The sequence below is a fragment of the Lontra canadensis genome, unplaced genomic scaffold, assembly GCF_010015895.1.
Source record: "Lontra canadensis isolate GAN:19392208 unplaced genomic scaffold, GSC_riverotter_1.0 scaffold1, whole genome shotgun sequence".
NCBI lineage: Eukaryota > Metazoa > Chordata > Mammalia > Carnivora > Mustelidae > Lontra > Lontra canadensis.
The window spans coordinates 81,110,294-81,131,875 of NW_022630995.1; the positions used below are offsets into that span (position 1 = coordinate 81,110,294).

Below are 21,582 nucleotides of genomic sequence, written 5' to 3' on the forward strand. Positions count from 1 at the left end.
CCCATAGAAGCAATATTATATAAAGTGGTTAACTTTTCTTTGGTTAGTTCATAATGTTTAATCCATAATTCATTTATCCATTTAACAAATATGAATTGAACACTACTATGTGCCAGGAACTGTTATAGCAGTAGAGATACAGTAGCGTACAAAATTAGGCAAAAATTACTATCTTCATAGATATTATATCCATGTGATCAAAACAGAAAAGAAGTGCAATATACAGAATGGTAGATGGTGAAGAACAAAGCAGGGAAAAGAGACATGAAATGGAAGGAGTGTAATTTTAACCTATTATTAATTAAATTTATTTCTAGCTCTTTCTGTTTCAAAAGGATTTAAGGTAGAAATTACTTATAGAACCTAAGTATCACAAACAAAGTAACAAAGCTTAGACAAGGAAAGATTTTAAACCTTGAAACTATAAAAACACACTTCCTTTCCACAGTAGGACAGAGAGGCTCTTAAGTCACAGATAAGCTACAATAACCTGATGCATGATCTCCAAAAAGGCAATGGCTAGAGAAGGTAAGGGGTTGAATACACTGATGGAAATACCAGAAAGAAAAAGAAATGAAGAGCCAAGAAGGAGAGTACACTTCTTGTTAATGATACGAACCTCCATGGACAGCTAGTCCCTTCTATTCAGTCACTAGCTGGCAGACTTTTCTTCCTACAACTATAAATATTTCTGACCAAGATCATTCTCCTATTTGGCATAGTATAGTTATGCAACTTTTCCCTCATTATTCTATTCAAAAACAACATGTAACTTTTTTTATGGCAGAAAAAGATCCCTTTAATCCCTATCTTTACCATTAAAATTCCTCTCAAAGGAATGCAGATAGCCAGTAGATCACTCTGGTTCTCTCATATTTTACCTTAATAATAACTAGGATAGGTATCAGATGTGGGGTGAAATTCAAGAAGATAAAAAATTGGAACAAGGTTTCAAAGAGCACCCCTAGTACCACAACAATGATTATATAAGGAAAGACAATCAGCCATTTTAATCTTCTATCCTTGTCCACAACCAGTTCTACTACCATAAAAGCATGCACCACAGACTGAGAGAACAATGGAATGGAGCAACAAAAGCCACCCTTCTCTAAAGCCCTACTCATTTAGCTGGGGTGATTATAGGCCAGGGTAAGGAATGAGCATATAAACTAAGCTTGTCCGTAACGTCAGGTTTTTTTCTTCCTCTTAGAAAGAGCCTCCTTATTATTTTCACCGGAAAAAGGGTTTTAGTAAATGAGTGCTAATTTTTTGTAATTATTCATTGCATTGTCATTTTAATAAAATTATTTCTCAGGTTGTTAATATCAGACATTTTCTGGGAATTTTTCAAAATTAAATTTATTTATACCAAATTTAATAAAATAAAGCCTCAAGTTTAAGAAAATACAAGGAGCAACATATACTAAAAAAATAGTATCAGCAGAAATGTTAGCCAGAAAATATTACCTTTATGGCTGTGTGTTTGTTTTCATCTTCCTCCATCCATAGATCCTGTTCATAGTAATATAAGCCATCATTAATTACTTTAGCAAGTTCAGATGTAATTTTTGCCCGCGACATGTGGTTGCCAGTTCGATCTCCTCCAGGATGTTTTCTCATGTAAGGAGGTGTCTGAGTTACAATCAAAATCTTGTTTAAATCCTGGTCATCAATTTCATAATCTGAATCATTATCAGACCAATCAGTAAATGTGTTTTTTCGCCCTTCTATTTGTTCTATCTCTTCATCAAATAAAAAATCAAGTTCTTCTTGCTCTTGTTCATCTGAAGGATACAGCTGATTTGATGCCTCTCCAGGTAGAGATGATGATTCCTGAAGGAAGAAAATGGTATTTCATATACAAACTTTTGTATCATTTAAAAAATAAAAATCACATAATATTGTTACAAGTTAGTGATATGAAGCCTGTATGCTCAGCAACTAGTTAGCAAGCAAATTATAAAAGAAAATCAAGCTAGTATTATTCTGGCCCAATAAATAGATGAATTTGCTAAACACTAAGTTTAATGCTAAACAAAAACACAAAATTGAGTAAAAGGAGGGTTAAAGACTTCTTTAGAGTAATAGTGGTGCCCAGCTCATCCATTATAGAATAGCAACTCATTTTACAGATGAGGGGAAAAAAAGGCTTAGAGATATGAAGTTAATTTGTCCAGAATTTCAGAATTCATCAAGACTAGAACAATCAAGGTTTTCTGACTTCCAAAATCAGTGATCTTCCTAGTCTGAATCCTTGCAATATTAATGCCATTAGCTAGGTTTCCTAGCTAATCCCTCTGTTCATTCTTCACCCTCACTCACTATGGCCAGGTTTTCTTATTAAATTTACCCTAACATGCACTAAACTATTGAACTTTGCCCTCCCTGAAAAAAAAAATTAGGAGTGCTTCCTATTGGGTGACATAACAAGTACAAAACTTTAGATCCTAGATCTTCCAAAATCTAACTTAGTCTAGATTTCCAAAACTCTCAACACAATAGACTGTGTCAATGTCATTTTCCAATGTCACCCTTTGACCAATCCTTATCATTCAGTAAATGCTAACTCTCCTCTGCCTAGAATAAAAAAATCCCTCTCTCTCAGAATTCCTATTAATGTAGTACATATTTATTCAATCAATAATTAATCTGGGTCCTCACTGTGAGCCAGGCACTGTTCAAGGAAAGGATATACAATAATAATAACTCTGTCCGGACACAGCTAAAATTCTACTAAATAGAAGGCATTCCATGATGTTTTTACTAAAAAAGTAAATAAAAATAAGTTTTAACACAGTGTGAATATATTTAAAAATGAAAACTATATACATTATTCACATCTGCAAGTACATGAAAAAAGTCCGAGAATAAACACCAAACTGTTAATAATGGTAAAACCAGGAGAGAGTCTCTTACTTTTTACTTTATGTCAGTTATATTTAACTTTGTTTTCAACATAAAATTTTTTAATTTGTAAGGAAGAGAGAAGAGATTTGGGGTTGAAGAGGACTTGACTGAACATAGTAATGATTTGCAGTAATGAAAAAAATTAATTCATGCCAATATGAAAACAAGTATACTACCAGAGAATCAGAAATTGTTCTGACTTTCTGGAAAGCAGAAAGCAAATGGGATTGTATCGATAATAAACAAGACTAGAGGAAACAGCAACCTAGAACCTATATAAAGACTAACCACTGGTTCCACTGGCATCCTAAAAAGTTTTGAGACGGTAAGCACGATGAGCAGGAATGGACTATGTGACAGCCATTAAAAGGGGTATTTGGGAAACAAACTACAGGATACAGATAGAACAGTCAATCCCACACTCTTACCTTAGAATATGAAGCTATAATATCTGTTCCCAACTTAAAGCCCAAGAATTGCTTTCTAACAAAATGAAAGATTTGCCAAGAGAGGGCCCATGTCCATGGAGCTGGACAGAGGATGAACATATCCCAGTATTATTATTATTCTAAACTTCTAACGATTAAAAAAAAAAAAAAAGCTGGGGGAAGAAAGAGAAGGTAATTTTGCCAATGAATAAAGTATACTAAGAAACTCTACTTCCCAGAGAAAAGTACTGATTTTATCAACTCTGAAGACCCAGAACTAGCACGACTATCCTCTGTCAAGGTCTAAAAGTCTAGTAGGACCCTTACACTTAACCAAGAGTGTGCAGAATCATACCTCACGTTCAGGAGAAAGTCTTTCTGGATGAGCAGATCTACAAGGCCACAAAAGAAATCTATACCAACTTATCAATAACTAACATAAACCATCAACTAAAGATCACATTTAAGAAATAATCATCACCCTAAAAGAGAAGGACTTAAAAAAAAAAAAAACTGATGGAAATAACAGAAACATAATCTTTTTTAAATCCCCAATTCCAGAAAAAATAGTAGCTAGATGATCAATTCAGAGGGCCCCAGGGGGCCCAACATTTGATAAAAAGGAATACCAGAAGTTGAAAAAAAAGAGAAACATGAATTTTCCCAAAATAATGGACATGAATACACAGCACAGTAAATAAAAGCAGACCAACTCCAGAGTATATCATCTGAAATTTCAATGGTGGGGATTAAGAAATAATCTTAAAACCTCAACAAAAACAAAATCACTTGATGCAAAAAATCTAAAGGGAGTAAATTTCGTAAGGAAAAAAACGGACCAAAATGACAGTGGAAAAAATGCTTTTAGATTTCTAAAGAAATTTATCTCTGAACAAGCCATACCCACTCTAGAATGTATATTTTTAAAAGATCATTTTTTTAAAAAGTATGTTGGTAATGTTGTCATTAAGTAACCTACCTCAGGAGGTATCACTGAAATATCTAGGCCCCCAGAACCTACAGTCAGCTTTCCTCCAAGCCAGATCCTCACTCTGTAATATCAGAATACATTTCAGATCTTACTAATGGCACCAAGATTCTTTGGCCATAAAACTGAAGGCCCTAGATTTTACACCATTCTTTTTCCACTATTAAAACCAGATTCCATTACCAACTTGCTGGCCCTGTACATCAGAATCTAGTACTTACCCTTCCAAAAATTTCTTTTTTTAAACCAACTCATAAAGATGCCATTGATTTTAACAGGAACCATTATTTTTATTTTATTTTTTAAAATTAGCAAAATTTTGCTTTATTCATTAGCATATTTTCTGAATTTAAGCCCCTTTAAGAAAAACAAATCCATTTTAGAGAGTTTTAAGTTGCTTGGCACCTCTCTAACTAGTCTTTGCAGTAGTTTCTGGCACGTATAAGAAACGTGCCAGTTCCTATAAGGCAAAAAAAAATTTTTTTTATTTGGGTATAGTTGACACACAACATTGCATTAGTTTCAGGTGTACAACATATCCATTAAAGTTTTATGTTATGCTATGCTCCCAAGTGTAGCAACCATCTGTCACCATACAATGCTATTACAATATCACTGGCTATATTCTCCATGCTGTGCTTTTTATTACTGTGATTTATTCATTGCGTAACTGGAAGCCTGTATCTCCCTCCCCCTTCACCCACTTTTGTCTTACTCCCAGCCCCCCTTCCTTCTGGCAACCACTAGTTTTTTTCTCTGTATTTACAGGCCTTTTTTGTTGTTGTTTACTCATTTGCTTTTTTAGATTCCACATCAGTGAAATCCTATAGTACTTGCCTTTTTAATTCTGACTTATTTCACTTAGCATAATAACCTTTAGTCCGACCCATGTTGTCACATATGGCACAATCTCATCCTGTTTTATGGGCAATATTCCACTGTATGAGTATACAACATCTTGGTTGCTCCCACATCTTGACTATTGTAAATAATACTTCAACAGACATAGAAGTGCATATCTTTTTGAATTAGTATTTTCATTTTCTTTGGATAAATATTCACTAGTGGAATTATCAGATCATATGATCATTTCTATTTTTAAATTTTCAAGGAAACTCTGTACTATCTCCCACAGTGGCTGTTATCAGTTTACCTCCCCACCAACAGCATACAAGGGAAGAACCATTATTTTAAAAGAAATACTGAAATGTGGAGATATTTTAAAGTGCAAGAAAAAATTTAGACCTTAGAATAAATAAAATACTACACAAATCTTTGTCAATGATCCAGGACACTATCCTTTTGTGTGGTTTTGTTTTGTGTGTGTGTGTGGGTGTGTGTGTGTGTGTGTCTGTCTGTCTGTGTGTTTTCAAGAGACTATCCTTATCTACCCTACCTGTACAGGGATGTTATCTGCCATGATAAATATAGAAATTAATCAGGAACTTTAGAAAATCTTGTCTTGAGAAGGCAGGTTTAGAAATTTTTTTTAAAGATATTTATTTATTTTTTAGAGAGTGAGCAAGCATGTGCAAGCACACAATCTGGGGGAGAAGCAGAGAAGGAGTGAGAGGGAAGCAGAGATAATCTCAAGCAGACTCTGTGCTGAACACAGATCCCCATATGGGGCTGGGTCTTGCCACCCTGAGTCAAAACCAAGAGTTGGATGCTAAACCAACTGAGCCACCCAGGCACCCCTAGAAAGCCACTTTAGGTTTTTAATATATGTGCTGCTAAAGCGAGCACTGCTTTAGATTTTTAAGATGTCCCCTGAGGCGGGTGGGGGCAGAACCACCTCTTTCAACATTTAAATATGCTATGTTTAACCCCCACGGCTAATTAAAAAGTTAACTCTTGATGAGGGTTTTTCAAACTCAACACTATTGACATGTTAGGCTTGAGAATTCTTTGTTTTTTTTGGGGGGGAGGGGGTTGCACTGTAGGATGTTTAGCAACATCTTTAGCTTCCACTCACAAGATGTAGTAGTGTAATAGCAGTCTCCCAATTTTAACCAAAAATGTCTCCAGACATTGCCAAATATCCCGATGAAACAAAATTTCATCACTCCCTCATTCCCCCAATGGAGAACCACTCTTTAATCCCTTCATGCTTCTTCATACCTTGATGGTAAGGATAAAGAGCCTTGCTCATAATAATCTTCAATACGATAGCCTTCTTTATCCTTCACCATTCTAGGTCCTATTATTTTTAATGACCTTCTCCTTACAGAACTTACCTTCAATATTTGAATCATTTGAGTAACATTTGAGATAATTATACATTCACATACAGTTACAAGAAATCTTATGTATTTTTTTTATTAGTTTCTCCCAATAGTAACATCTTGTGAAAAGTATAGCAAAATATCACAAACAAGATACACACTGAAATAACCTATTAATCTTACTCAGATTTCCCCAGCTTTATTTGTACTCATTTTATTTATGGCTTAGATTAGAGCAATTTTTATCACAGTTGAAATTTTTTGTATCCAACCATGAGTCAAAACTATAGTAGCACTTCTAACATCAAGGATCTCTTCTGCTGTTTCATAACCACACATCCCACTCCCTCATGTGCCTGAAGAAATCAATTCTCTTTTCCTTTCTTACTGTACACAAAATCACCAAAAACACATACATACCTAATCTGTACCCTTTATAAATAATTACAGGTCACAAATAATCTAATGAGGATAAAATATAAATTCACAGTTTAGAAAAATTCTGTCAGTTTTAAAAAAATTATTCAAATTCAGTCACAAGTTAAAAGACCACATCAAAATATTCTTAATCATATTTAGAAAGAGAAGCCAAGTTTTTAAAATGGACACAATATAACTTATTTTCAACTACTGAGTAAGCCTTAAGTTTTTACTTATAGCCAAATTTTACAATTTTTTAAACTTTGCCAAATTTTACATATTTACTTGACAAACAAAATATACTGGCCTTACAATCAACCCAGGAATGTACTACACTTCACTTGGGTTTATAACAATTTACCTTCAATTTCACTGGAGATGGACGATGTCTCTTTTTAACTTCTATCCAAGGTTCTGAATCCAAGTCAGGCAAACTGGTAGACAAACCTCTAGACATTGCTTGAAGATTACTTGTTTCAGTATTTTTCTTTGGGTTCAGTGGATTTCCAATTCTTGGAGAATTTGGGGCAGACTCTAAAATTTTAAGTTAGTACTTAATTAAAATAATGGTTTTCTTAATTATAAAACACTTCTTTTTCTTTACTTGGGCTGGATTTTTTTTTCCACAAAAACATGATAAATCAAATCTCAATTACAATTTTTCCAATGACTGATTTTCAAACCTGAAAAGATGTAAAATGTATTTGAGTGAAGCCAATGAATAATAGATAAAAGAAATGTCACCAACCCTTACACAGATCACATTCACTCAAACATCTCAAGCATATCAATTAAGTTACTAATTGTGATAATTCATTTAATTTAGGGATCAATTCCCAGTGCAATCTTAAAATCTATCAATTATGAAATGAAATTATGGAATCTCAAATGCTATTAAGCTGGAATAAATGCATATTTTATTCAAGGCAGTATCAGTCCTTCACTATTCTGCTATAATCTATAGCAAGGGAGTCATTATTCACACTTCACATTTCCTTTGCTTAATGAATTTTACCTAAATGCAGTGTGCCCAATTAGCTCATATAAGTTACTGTAAGGAGTAGAATGTCACATCATTAAAGTGCAAATTTAAAACATTTTAAAACTGGTAGTAAAATTTAAAACTCTGTTGTAATTAAAAATGCTTTCTTCCACACTATCCCTTAATCAAAATAATCACGTGTGTTATAAATAAAATCCTATTCGATATTTTTACAAATCTTTTTCTAAAAATTCACAAGAATGCTTATTTTAAGTTACAATGCAATGTGTATTTCCTTTGGACAAAGAGTTTTACATATAAATTTATACTCTAAAATTCTAAATATCGTTTAATTTAGTCCCCAAAAGCCAATTACTTGAAAATATTGCAAAGTTGAGTATTACATGGAGAAAGCTGAAATAAATGAACAGCAACAATTCTTTTATTTACTAAATGAAAATGCAAAGGCACATTCCAGGACTTTGGGTTTGAGAAGAATATTCCAAGATTTTACTTTCATCTACTACGCGCTAGACTCAATTAAGAGTTATTATCCTTTCCATGAACACATATTAGATCCAGGATTCAAATATCAAATTATATTACTTTTTTTTAGAAGTACATTCCTTCATAATGGAAAAGGCTCTAAAACTGCATTGTTGAGTATATAGCCCCTAATCATATGGAGCTACTGAGCACTTAAAACATGGGTAGTCCTAGAATGTGCTAATAAGTGTAAGGCCCATACCAGATTTCAAAGTCTTGGTACAAAATATCCAAAAAGGTAAAATGGATCTGTAGTTTTTATATTAATGTTATAATATTTAGGCATATTAAAATACTTTAAATGTTATTATAATTAATTTCATTTTTTAGGCTATTAAAATTGTTAGGATTACATGTATAGCAAACACTATATTTCTATTTGACATTGATGCTTACAACTTTAATTAATGGTACATATATCATCAATTGATCCATAGAGGTAATATAGATGAAATGCTACATTTGGACTGCAGGTATTGATATTAAAGTTATAGGAATGGGAACACATTTTATAGCAGAGAATCTTATTTCTAATACTATAAATCACCTATGCTCATGCAGTGAATAAAGCTTTAAAAACAGACTAAGAACCACCACCCTAGCAACTGTGAGAATTAACTAAATTACTATCATGTATAAATGATTAGAATAGCACCTGGCACATGGTAGGGAAATCAGTTAACTACTATTTTTAACACAGAAATATATTTAAACACCTACTTAAGTTTATTATATAATCATCTCTAAATGCTCGCTAAGTTTGAATGTTTCTATCATGAAGTCAAGTGTTTCATTATACCCACAACACGTACTTACAAATTAAATATCAAAATACCAAAGAATTTGGGTAAGACAAGAAAATTTAGAATAGTCTGAGTTTTTAAAGGGAAATGTTCACCTTATAATTACCTACACATACGCTTTATGTGATTTGTTTTCTTTTACAATGAAGATTTCAAACATTATGTAGGCAAATTTTAAAGGTAACAGTAAAGCCCTCATCTTCCAAGAACCAGTAAGTCTGAATATTACTTGGATGACTTGACATTAAACTTACAGAGATAAAAAATCAGACACATACTTTGACACTTTATAGGTTCTAATTTGTAAGAACAGAGAAAAAAATTTATCTTTGCTGTTTTAATTGAAAAATTATCAACATCACTCTCCAGAGGTAAATCACCCTATATATTCCATGATTATCTAGTTTGACTTCTTTATCCACCCTGAATCTGGGTTGTTACATAGATTGCTTTAAAAGGGTTATATACTTTCAAAAGGGTTATATACTTTATGTAGCTCATTCAGGAATACTTCTGCAACTTTCCAAAGGAAATCCCACAGCTTATTCAAAAATCATTAGAGATCCTCCTACACATTTTTCAAAAAGCCAAAACAACAAAAACCCCCAAGATGGTCCGGTACCCAACCCTCTCAATTTTGATGAATGAAATCTTTTACTTAAGAGTTGATAGTGCAATACTATATCCATTGAACTGCAAAACCTAAATTTTAAAATTAACATCTTACCATTCCCATAATCAACATTTTCTGGTGCATTGAGGTCCTCTGTTCAGTGCAAAGGTGAACTCATGTTACACAATTCAACCTCCATAGAGGGAAAAATAGACATTTTAATTTCTTTGATGAAAAAAAATATGTTTAAATATTTTACAATAAAAATCCCTCAGGAAGTATACATCAATGGTTATGTTTTTTAAACTTAAAGTCTTTTTAGAGATAAAAAGGACATAGATAAAAGTTTCTTCACCTATAGGTACAGATAAACACAATCTACTTTTCCTATTCCTATATCCATTTCACATTTTTGGTGACATACTACTCTCTCTTGAATTTAAGACCTAAGCCTTTCTCATCAGAGGATAATTATTAAGGTCAGAAATATGGGGATTCATGAAAAAGGCTGAATTTATGTACCTATTCCTATGATGTAATGTAAATCCGCATAACTCTAAGAACATTCTATATGCCTTCATTATCCATGTGGTTACAGATGTGTAATTTAAAGAACCTAAAATTTTGGACATTTAAATATAGAGTGATATGTTTTGGCAATATGTATGAGATGTAAATGAGTGTATATTTAAAAAACACAAAAATATACAAGACATTGTGATTTTATTCTTGTAATTTTATTAATAATGCATAAATGGTTAAATGAACAGGCATCAACAACTTGACTGACCTATCTTATTAGCTACCTTGAGGAAAAAGTATTTTCTATTTTTATCTAACTCACCTAATGCCTGTTCATAAGCATGTTAAAAATGTCATCTTAGGCCCAAAGTTTACACAATCTAATTTACACAATCAGACATTAAGTCTTTTTTTAAGAAAACCTAAAAAATATCACTTTTCTTCAACTTTTAAAACATCTGCCCAAGTTGCTTGCTAGGGTTAGAGGCACAGAGGGCTGACAATCAAAGAAACACTAAATAAAAATATCTGTGAGACTGTTCATCGGTACTTTATTGATGGCAGGTCTCACATACTGGTGTATAAAAAATATATTTTGAAGAGTTTAGAAAAAAATATTCTTGTTAATTTCTCATATTTCTTATCCCCCCATGTCCACATTAACACATCTCATAGTCCATGTGAAATACTATGGTGACATGTGAGTTGTACACTGTACACTGTACTGAAGGGCAAATCAAATAGCAAAGCACCTAACAATCTGGGAAATGCCACTCAAGCCTCTCTATTTTTGTTTTATTGATGTGGACACAGTACATAAGTCTGGGAAAAAAGAATTTTGCAATATTTCCAGAATAATTAACTTTCCCACCGTAAATAAAAGTAGCACATGCAGCTCAGGCTAATTACACACAAACGGGTGGCTCCTATAAAAACAACAGCAGTCCTCTGGTCTCTCTCTCATTATCATCACAAAGGTGTTTATCTCCATTGTAGTGGTGGCCCAACCTCCTCCACGAGGAGTCGGGAGTAGACATTCTTGCATAGAAGTCTGGTCGCTTTCATTTCTGCAGCACGATTTGTTCCAATGTTTATAATATTTCAGTGAATCACCTATTCCTCTGCATGTTCGATCAAATGACATCCAAGCATCAGTAGATCATCACCCTGACTGAAAAAAGTTTAAGCACACACATTTTTTCCCAAGAGGGAATGTCTTAAAAATGATCCAGGAAAAAATTCTTAATATTAAAGCAGTTTTTGGAAATTCTAATTACCATCAATTCTTTAATCTATAATCATAATAATTTCATAACAATACCCCAATGCTGCTTTTGCATATAGGCCATCCCATCTTTACAAGATGGGACTGAAGCACACTAGTAACAAAACTAAAGTCAGCCCCACTCTTTAGTATAAGACTTTTAAACTACTTCATCCTACTACACTACTCCAATCTTATAAGAGGAAACTAGCACAACTTATCTATAATCATTTAGTAAAATTAAGAAGATAGGTAGAAATTCCATACATGACAAAGTATACAATTTAAGAATGGAGCAGAGGTTTACCCATAATTCTTAAATCCATTTTTAATTTATGGCTGGGTGGGGGGCACAAAATGAATAGAATTTAGAGCATCAAAGTCATTCAGTTTTCTTTAATTTTCCTAAACAATCTAAATAAACTTTTTTTAAAGGATAGGTAAATGCGACCAGATAGCCCACCGTTACACTGCTTGCTCTAGAAGAAAAGCTGTTACCTGTATGTGAACAAAAGGCTTGGCCTGGTACAAACTCTGGGCAATCAATCAGTTGAGAGAAGTCTGTCTGTGGCACACTTCGTGGAGGAGGGCCCGGAATCGGCCATTTTTCTGGTTCTATCTTTTTTCTCATTTTCTCATCCACAATTTCCACTTCTGTGCTATCTTTCAGTGCCTATAAATAGGTATTTTAAGCTATTAAAGAACTTTCATTCAAAAAACTGTAATTGTACATCCTATACTTCAAATAACCTAATTTTTTTTTTTAAATCTGAAATCAGCAGACATTATTACAGTAAACATTTCTAAAAATATCAATGAATTAACTACTTAAAACAAATTTTTAAATAATTTGCCCCTGTGATAGGTAATAGATATCCTACATAACATGCAGCAAATAATTTGGTTTTCACAACAGAATTAGCATTGAAGGATTATTACATCAACTATAATCAAACTACTTTTACCATAATTAAATTTTATTTTCAGGTTTTTTCTCTCATATTTCCTTTTATCTTACCTTAATAATAAACCACTAAATAAAACTTAAGCACTATTTTATTAACTACCATCATTATAAATGGTAAGAAACACACATACACATACCTCACAATACCCTGTAATGTACACAGGTGAGGAAACTGAAGCTCAAAGAAATAACTTGATAAAGATCATAGACTTAGTATGAGGCAATACTAGGATCAAATAATTTATTAGCTATCCACCACTGAATCTTAGTCACTAAGCTATAGAGCTTTGCAAAAATAACATATGCAATTCAATGATAAAATAAAACTAGAACAAAAATTCCTCAAAATAAAAGACTTAGTGAACTGAATTTTATCTGAAATTCAAGGGTACTTACCTTTTAGAAATAGAATCAGGAAAAATACAAATATAATATAAAAACTGAACATATATACTTGTTATGTTATAAAAGTTAAAACTCACTATCTTTTAGCGGAAGAACATATCATATGTGTTACTTTTACATTTATATGCCCTTAATATAATACTCACTTTTTAAAGTTATATTTTCAAAACTGGACAGTACTTTAAATTATTAAAAATTATTTAAAAACAAACTTTTTTGATGGGAATCAGGATACTCTCTGAAAAAACAGAGTATGAAATACAGAATAAAGGAAATAAGGAAGAAGCCTATGATAAGGGGTTTGAATTGGTGATAGCTATATTTTCTTTTAACATATATTTTCCTAGTTTTATCTATTGAACATTCTAGAAGCAATGACACTCTAGTAGCAAACACCAGCATACCCAGCATCCAGATCCCGCAACATCGATGAATTTCAAAAACTACGAATGGAAGAGCCAGGACACAGAAAAATCCCACTTACACAAATGTGTATAAATAGACAAAATTAATCTATGCTTATATAATTAGAAAAGTGGTTTGGGATGCAGCAGAGGATTTGGCGGGGGATTGACCATGACTGGAAAGGACCATGAAGGAAGTTCTTAGAGGAATGGGCTTTATCTTTTTGAGGGCAGGCTTATACAATTCCAAAACTCAAAATGAACACCTAAGACCTCTGGATTTTACAGCATGCTATTTATACCTGAATTTAAAAAAAAAATCTTTGAAACTTTCCTATTGGTTTAAATTTTTAAGTAGAAAAAGACTACAAATATGTTGAGAGAATAATGAGCAAGTGAAATTGTGAATGGTGGTAGTGTTAATTGGTTTAATAATTTGGAAAACATGTTTAGCAGTATCTACAAAAGCTAAGTGTGTGTGTGTGTGTGTGTGTGTGTATCTCATGTTACCCATGTCACAGGAAAATAAATGCATATGACCATCAAAAAATATGTATGATAATGTTCGCAACAGTACCACTGATTCAAACTGGAAAGAACCCATGCATCTATAAACCGCAGCATGGAAAAATACATTGTGTTTTATTCCTAGAATGAAATACTACCCCCAAAATGGATAATCAACAACTGCTACATACCAGCAACACGGGTAAACCTCACAGAAATGATAAGTAAAAGTCAGATATAAAAGAGCACACATACCTCTAATTAGGTGAAATTAAAAAACAAATGAGAGAGCTCTGAGAGACAATGAGACCACCAAATTGACCTTTGAGGAGACCAGTGTACAGGCTAGGAGGACAGCACAAGGGAGCTTCCTGGGATGCTGAAAATGTTTTATATCTTAATCTGGGAGGCAATTACACAACTACATACACTGAGAAAAGTTGTATGTAATCCTATGATTTCTAATATACAGTGTATAACTTATGCCTCAATTTTTTTTTTTAAGATTTTATTTATTTGAGAGACAGAGACACAGTGAAAGAGGGAACACAAGCAGGGGGAGTGGGAGAAGAAGCAGGCTTCCAGCTGAGCAGGGAGCCTGATGCAGGGCTCCCTGATCCCAAGACTGAGGGATCATAACCCAAGCCGAAGGCAGACCCTTAATGGCTGAGCCACCCAGGCACCCCAATTATGCCTCAGTTTAAAAGAAAAAATCTGAGTGGGAAAAAAACCCAAAGTTATTTATACACAACCCTGAATAATCTAATATATACTGTTTTTTAAAAAAGGGCATAACAATATATGTAGTATAATATGTAGTAGCTTGGGAAAAATACACGAAAAAGAAGTAACACTGACTGTCACCAAGAAAGGTTTAACTAGTTGACTATTAGTAAAAGATGGGAAGGAAATTGTTCACTACACACCCTTTGAATCTTAAATCACAGGAAATTTATTCCCTATTGAAAAAGTTAAGAAAATAAAGAGAACAAGTGAATGTTGTGATTTAGAACTTACAAACATCATATAAAAATTATGTTTTATACAAAATTAAGGAAAAGATCTAGACAAGAGTCTTATTAAAACCAAACCATGATTACCCTGAAGTCCTAAACAATGAGTTAAAGTGTGCAGTTAATATTTTTTGATATCTGATGGCTTTTCTAACTACTAATTTTAGTCCTTTTTCTTAAATGGACCAAATATTATTATGAATAATTACCAATGTTAGAATACATAGATAATATATTCCTAGTTCCTGGTCCTATGCCTGGTACCAAGAGAAAAGATCTACATGTGCAAAAACTTAAAAGATAAGACAGCAGCACACATTCTGAGGAACCACAGTCAGCCAGTTTAGAAAACAGTTTCAGATGGGAGTAGCAAGAATAGTTCAAGGACATTACAAATACATTAATTATTTCTCTTAAGTCCTTATGCTCTGTGATAGTTTAAGTATTATTTGCCCTATTTTAACAATGAGAAAACAAGCATGAAGAGGTTAAGGTTAAGTAACTTGAACAGTCATACAACTGATTAGCTAAAGATCAAGGAATAATTGAATTAAAAAAAAAAGAAAGGATATCACAAATAGCTCTCTGTTCACTGCAATCAAGAATGCAGTGAACTGGATCTACCATATGATCCAGAATTCCACTTCTGGGTATATACCCAAAGAAAATGAAAATAGGATTCTGAAAAGATACCTGCACACCCATGTTTATTGCAGCATTATTCACAGTAGCTAAGATGGTGGAAACAAACTAAGAAACAAACTAAACACCCATCAACAGATGAAGAGATAAAGAAAATGTAGTGCGTGCGCGCGCACACACACACACACACACATATATACATGCACATATATATCAAATACATATGTATCAAATATATATCAGAATATTATTCAGCCATGAGCATGGATGGATCTTCTGGACATTATGCTAAGTGAGGTAAGTCAGAGAAAGACAAGTACTGTATGATATCACTTGTATGTGGAATATAAAAAAGTGAAACTCATTTAAAAAAAGAGTAAAACGGTGGTTATCAGGAAATAGCAGGTGGGGGAATAAGACTGGTGTTGTTTAAGAGTACTAACTGGCAACAAGTAGAAAATAATCCACAGAGATTTCATGCACAGTATAATGACTACAGAAAATACTGTACTATAATTATGTGATAAATATCACTATAATACCAATCCTATTACAATATATATATATCAAGTAAAAAAAAATATAATAAGCCGAAAATGAATGGGAGGAAACAGATTCAGTAAGACTGGCTATGTAGAAAACCTCAACTGGGACAGACAGGGGTGTGAACTAAGGTATATTTTGCTTTTCATAGTTCTTCAGGAAAGAAAGCTTGAGCATATCAAAATGCATATAACAAAATGTTGATGTTGATGTATTGAAATGAAGATCCAAAAAAAGGAGCGAACAATAGAAGGGCATCCTTGAAGACTAACAATAATAGAAAATTCTTATTTAGGGCTGTTTGTGCCAGAAACTGTCATTAAACATTTCATCCTCAACACCCTATGAAGTACGTATTGTTATCATTTCCACTTTGCAGAAGTCTCAAGACATTGCCCAAGATCACAAAACTACAAGGATATATATACTTGTTCTCAAGTCTGTACTCTAAATTAGTATGTTTATATTACAAAGCCCAATGAAATTCTACATTCTTAACAGAAAACTGACGACTTTTCCCACTGTAACCAATGGTAGGTGCATAATGAATGATAAGTGAATGCAGCCTATGCTGTTCTAAATCACTATGCTTAACTATGTCAATTCATAACAGTAAAGCAAAAGTCCTTTTAACTATTCCTTCCCTACTGCTGTAAATTATAAGGAAACAGATTGATAATCAATAACCTAAAAATTATGTGGGCAGACTTAATGGGGACACCAAGAGACCAAAAAAAAATACAATAATGAAATTATAACCAGATTCCTACAGAATTACAGAGAGTGAGGGAAATCAATAACAAATTCACTGAAAATGACTATATATATATATATTATAAATTTGTATATATTTATATATATAAATATATATATATTTATATATATTTATATATATATATATAAAATGACAGCTATATCTTTGCTTTAGCACAAATGATGGCAGTAGTTAATAAACTCATTCTACTATGAATATAATCATAATATTTTTCTGAAGACTAGGCTTTGCAGGAAAAAACTAAGTTTTCTTAGAAAATAGAAACTATTTAGATGGCATATATAAACAAATCTAATAATGGTAGTACTTGAAATAATTTCTTTCATAAAACAAAGACTCAGTAATTACATATCAACAAATAACAAATCATTAGTTTTTATTGTTTTTGAAATCTTAAATCCTCCTGTAGCTAGTTTTTAAAGCCCAGAGCACACATGTTCACAAAAATTTGCTAAAGAAGGCTGTTAAGAAAATAAAAAGATAAGCCAAAGATTGGGAAAAAAATATTTGTAAAACACAAAGGATTTGTATTCAGAAGAACTCTTACTCCATTAAAAACTGGCAAAATAAGGATGCCTGGGTGGCTCAGTTCATTGAGCAGACATCTGCCTTCAGCTCCGGTCATGATCCCAGGGTCCTGGAATCGAGTCCCACATCAGGCTCCCTGCTCAATGGGGAGACTGCTTCTCCCTCTGCCTGCCTCTACCCTGCTTGTGCTCTCACCCTCTCTGATTAAAAAAAAAAAAAAAAAGGCAAAATATCTGAACAGGCATTTCAACACAAAAGGTACACTGATGGCAAATAAATACTGATGAGGCTACAGAACAAATGGAACTTTCATACAAAATGGTGGAATGCAAAATGGTCAAACCCACTATAGACATACTTCTTACAGTTAATACACTTACAATACATACCAGCAATCACAATCCTCAATATTTATCCAACAGAAATGAAAACACATATCCACACAAAGACCCTTCTGCTTTACTCATGATCAAAAACTGGAAACAATCTAAGTGTCTACCAACAAGTGAATGGATAAACTGTGGTACATCCACACTATGGAATCTAATCAACAATAAGAACAAACTACTGATAATGTACAATACAAATCTCAAAGGCACTATGCTAAGTGAAAGAAATCAGAAATAAAGGGCTACAAACTACATAGAAACATGTAACTTACTTATATATTCTGGAAAAGGCAAAACTAAAAGGACAAAAATCCAATCAATGGTTCCAGGGCTTGTGTATGGGAAAAGGGACTGGCTACACAGGGGCACAAGAATTCAAGTCTGGCAAAATTACAGCAAAAGGGCAAATTTGTTTACATGTATACAGGGAACAGAAAACCAAAAATGTTCACAGCATTTCTAGAATAGGACAAAAAATTTAATGAAAGCGTATTCTTAACAAGTGGAATAATTATATAATTAGTACTATAATTATATATTATTTTTACATCATTATGTGTTAATATAATTATTATATATGATATATGATATATAAATTATATATCATATTATATTATTATTATTTAAAAGTTTTAAATTATAGCACAGGAAAAATCCTAAAAATTTTAATCAATAGAAATACATTTTATTTTGCAGCAATCTGAGAAGACTAAAGGACCAAGCACAATCAAGAAGGTCCAAGTTTGAAGGATCAGGTTAGAAATACGTGGAAACACCATTAGTAAACCCCATTTGAGGGGTTTCCAAGATTAGGCATTTATTTGGGTTTTATAAAATGAAAACAGGCCATGAGATGCAGTCTAAGCCTTAGGCAACTAAAGATTATTTTTGTGCTTTTTCCTTAAGGTGTTTAATATTACTTTTTAGAGCATTTTTAGGTTCACATATTACTTTTAGAGCACTTTTAGGAAAGTACAGCTGTTTTGGAACTGTTTTGTAAATGAATAATTACCTCTAAAATGAGATTAAGGTTTGTAGTGAGAGCCTGAACACGGTGGAAACCAGCAATCAGGGAAATAGGCAAGAAACCTTGTTCGTCCATCTTTCTCCTAAGAAAGAAGTCCCGTTCTAAATTTTCTATACTGAAGTAATATTCACTGAAAAAAAGAAACATAAACAAAAAGAAATAAAGATTACCTTTATTTCATGTATTCAACAGGAAGTAAAAATATCTATGGCTTATTTATAAACAGCTTTAAAATTATTTTATTAATAACAAATAGATTTAATACAACTTAGATATAGGGTAAATACAAGAAAGAGCAAAACCCTACTGAGTTTATAATTTCTTATCCATGAGTAAAAAGACATTTAGAATACTGATTCACTCCCAAAAACCTAATATTAACGCCTACTTAGGTCAGCTTTATCTAAGCATAAAGAATTAACCAGCTGTCTACTTTAAAATAGTTCAATAACTGATTTTGTAAAATGAGTCAATTAAGTGAAAATTTTCGTTAAAAACTATTTTAACTTGCTTCATTTAGCTGACTAAATACAGGTCAACAGATTACCTTCAACTTTTTCCCCATTACTGAGAAGAACATTATTTTTGGAAGTATTCTTTGTTAACTTTACAGAGTAGATTACAGTTTTTGTTTTGTTTTCTAAATTGACAAGGTACTGACATTGTTTAGTATTTCTGAATCCCAGCAATCAGCACAATGCTGAGTAAAAATTTAGTGAATATATGAGCACAGGTGTACACACACACACACACACAATTATATATTTGCAAGATCTCCCTCTTTCTTTGATGGAGAGAACTATACAAGACATTAAGAGTGAACAGAATATATAGCTAAACAAGAAATATCTATGATACTGTGAGATACATGGGGGTAAAAATACAAAAAAGCTTAAACACCTTTATCTTCTCTAGGAAAGTATAGAGAGAAATTTAAGTGGACAAACTGTATAATCAATAAGTAGAAGTTCCAAGATACAAAGATAATATAGATATATTTAATAATGGCATTTGAGAAACACATTTAAAATTACGGCCTCCATACAGAAAAGTAAGAAAAGAATTATAGAGCAACCAAGAGGACAATGGAGGGAAATACACAAAAGAATACAAAAGAAATACATGACATCAATGATAATATGGCCTACAGGTTAATAATCCTATAGTGTTTCCAAATCAGAGACAGTTTTCAAAGATCGGTGGCAAATTATGAGAAAGGATACTAAATCATATACTTTGGTGTAACACTGGGTGACTAAAGAGACCCCTGAAATATTTAGGTCAAATTCTAACTTTGAAGAAATAATCACCCATAAATGAGGAATGGCTTTGAGCTACTTTTCACTAGGAGAAAAAAAAAATCTTTAGAAATGTAAATACTCAAGTTGTTTCTTTATACTCAGAGATTTACCCAACTATTGAAGTGCAAAACTCCCTTAGAGATCAGTGAAATACACCTGACATCTCAGTAACACCAGTAAATCATCTACTCATCTTAAACACTGAAGAAAAAAATCTTAGTCTTAAAGAAATAAACATTCAGATTTTGTTACACCTCAAAAAAGCCCTTTTCACAGTGCCTGGCATGTGGTGGGCACATAACACATGTGTTCTAATTTTTGTTACACATCAAAAGTCCTTTTCACAGTGCCAGACGTGGCAGGCACAAAATACACCTGCTTAAATTCTAAATTTTCACAAATGAGGACATCTGATTTAGTCACAAGTTAAAACTGTTCTTAGAAAAAACTTCTCTGAATCATTAATAAGACAGCTTTTTATTCTAGTACTTTGTGAAAACCTTAGTATCTGAATAAATTCATAAATCACCCTATTACCTATAGGGTATACGTTTTTAAACTTCTAATGGGCTACAAACTACTCATCTCTAAATCTGAATGTCAGATTCAGAAGCTAGAAATAATCATGATCTTAAATTTTTAATATTCTGACACAAAAATGACAAATTATTAATATATTTTCAGTTAAAATTATTTTAAAAATACTATCATCCATAATATAGTTAAGCTTCTTACTTCAAAATACATTTAGCACACTTTTCCAAAAATGCAAGAAAGTTTTTCAGTAACTTCTCAAAGAAAAAATGTAAACCCTGAGCCTACCTATGAGAAACCTCAAGGAAAACAAAGTCAAAAGCATGACTCCTCAAAGCAGGACTCCACTAATCAAAGAACAATAACAGTAAAGAGCCATTCTAAACCTAGTGCTCTACCATCTGCCAAAATCCTACTGCTAAAACAATAACAACAAAAAAGAGGAGTCATGCCCAATGCTGTGTCTGACATTTGTTCAGTGTCCTAGGGGACATTATCATGTCCTACCTTAGAAGCTCTGGATTCTACACTGCATGATCAGAAATTTTCTCAACACTGATGTAGCTCTGCTCCTCCCTCACTTGTATGAGCACATTGGAGGCCGATTATCCTGACATGGAGTTGCATATCCACTGTCAGGTCTCAGAAGGGACCTGGCAGCAAGAGTTACAAAAAAGACAGGAATAGTGGTTTGAAGTTGATAGCCACATGCCAGGCACTTTCTGCCCATAAAAAGGCCCTTTTCTTCAGTGTTTGCGTCAACTGTAACAGAAGAAGCAAGAACAAAATAAACAAGTTGCCTCGTATTGTATGTAAGCCAATCAAATCCACCATGAAGGCATCCCAGGA

At 32.8% G+C, this 21,582-nt stretch overlaps 1 protein-coding gene across 6 annotated transcripts in view; it reads right to left on the reverse strand.

Moving 5' to 3' along the window:
• LARP1B (La ribonucleoprotein 1B) overlaps positions 1–21,582 on the reverse strand; it is a 123,767-nt gene that overhangs the window by 83,892 nt on the left and 18,293 nt on the right. For 4 of the 6 annotated variants that reach the window (XM_032857897.1, XM_032857877.1, XM_032857886.1 and 1 more), the window contains exons 8-11: positions 18,884–19,028; positions 12,197–12,371; positions 7,330–7,502; positions 1,468–1,833 (exon numbers count right to left, since the gene is read on the reverse strand). In XM_032857897.1, the coding sequence (XP_032713788.1) occupies positions 1,468–1,833; positions 7,330–7,502; positions 12,197–12,371; positions 18,884–19,028 (859 nt within the window). Of the gene's footprint in view, positions 1–1,467; positions 1,834–7,329; positions 7,503–10,802; positions 11,606–12,196; positions 12,372–18,883; positions 19,029–21,240; positions 21,489–21,582 lie in introns of those variants that run through there. The other 2 variants (XM_032857917.1, XM_032857923.1) reach the window with 2 other exon arrangements.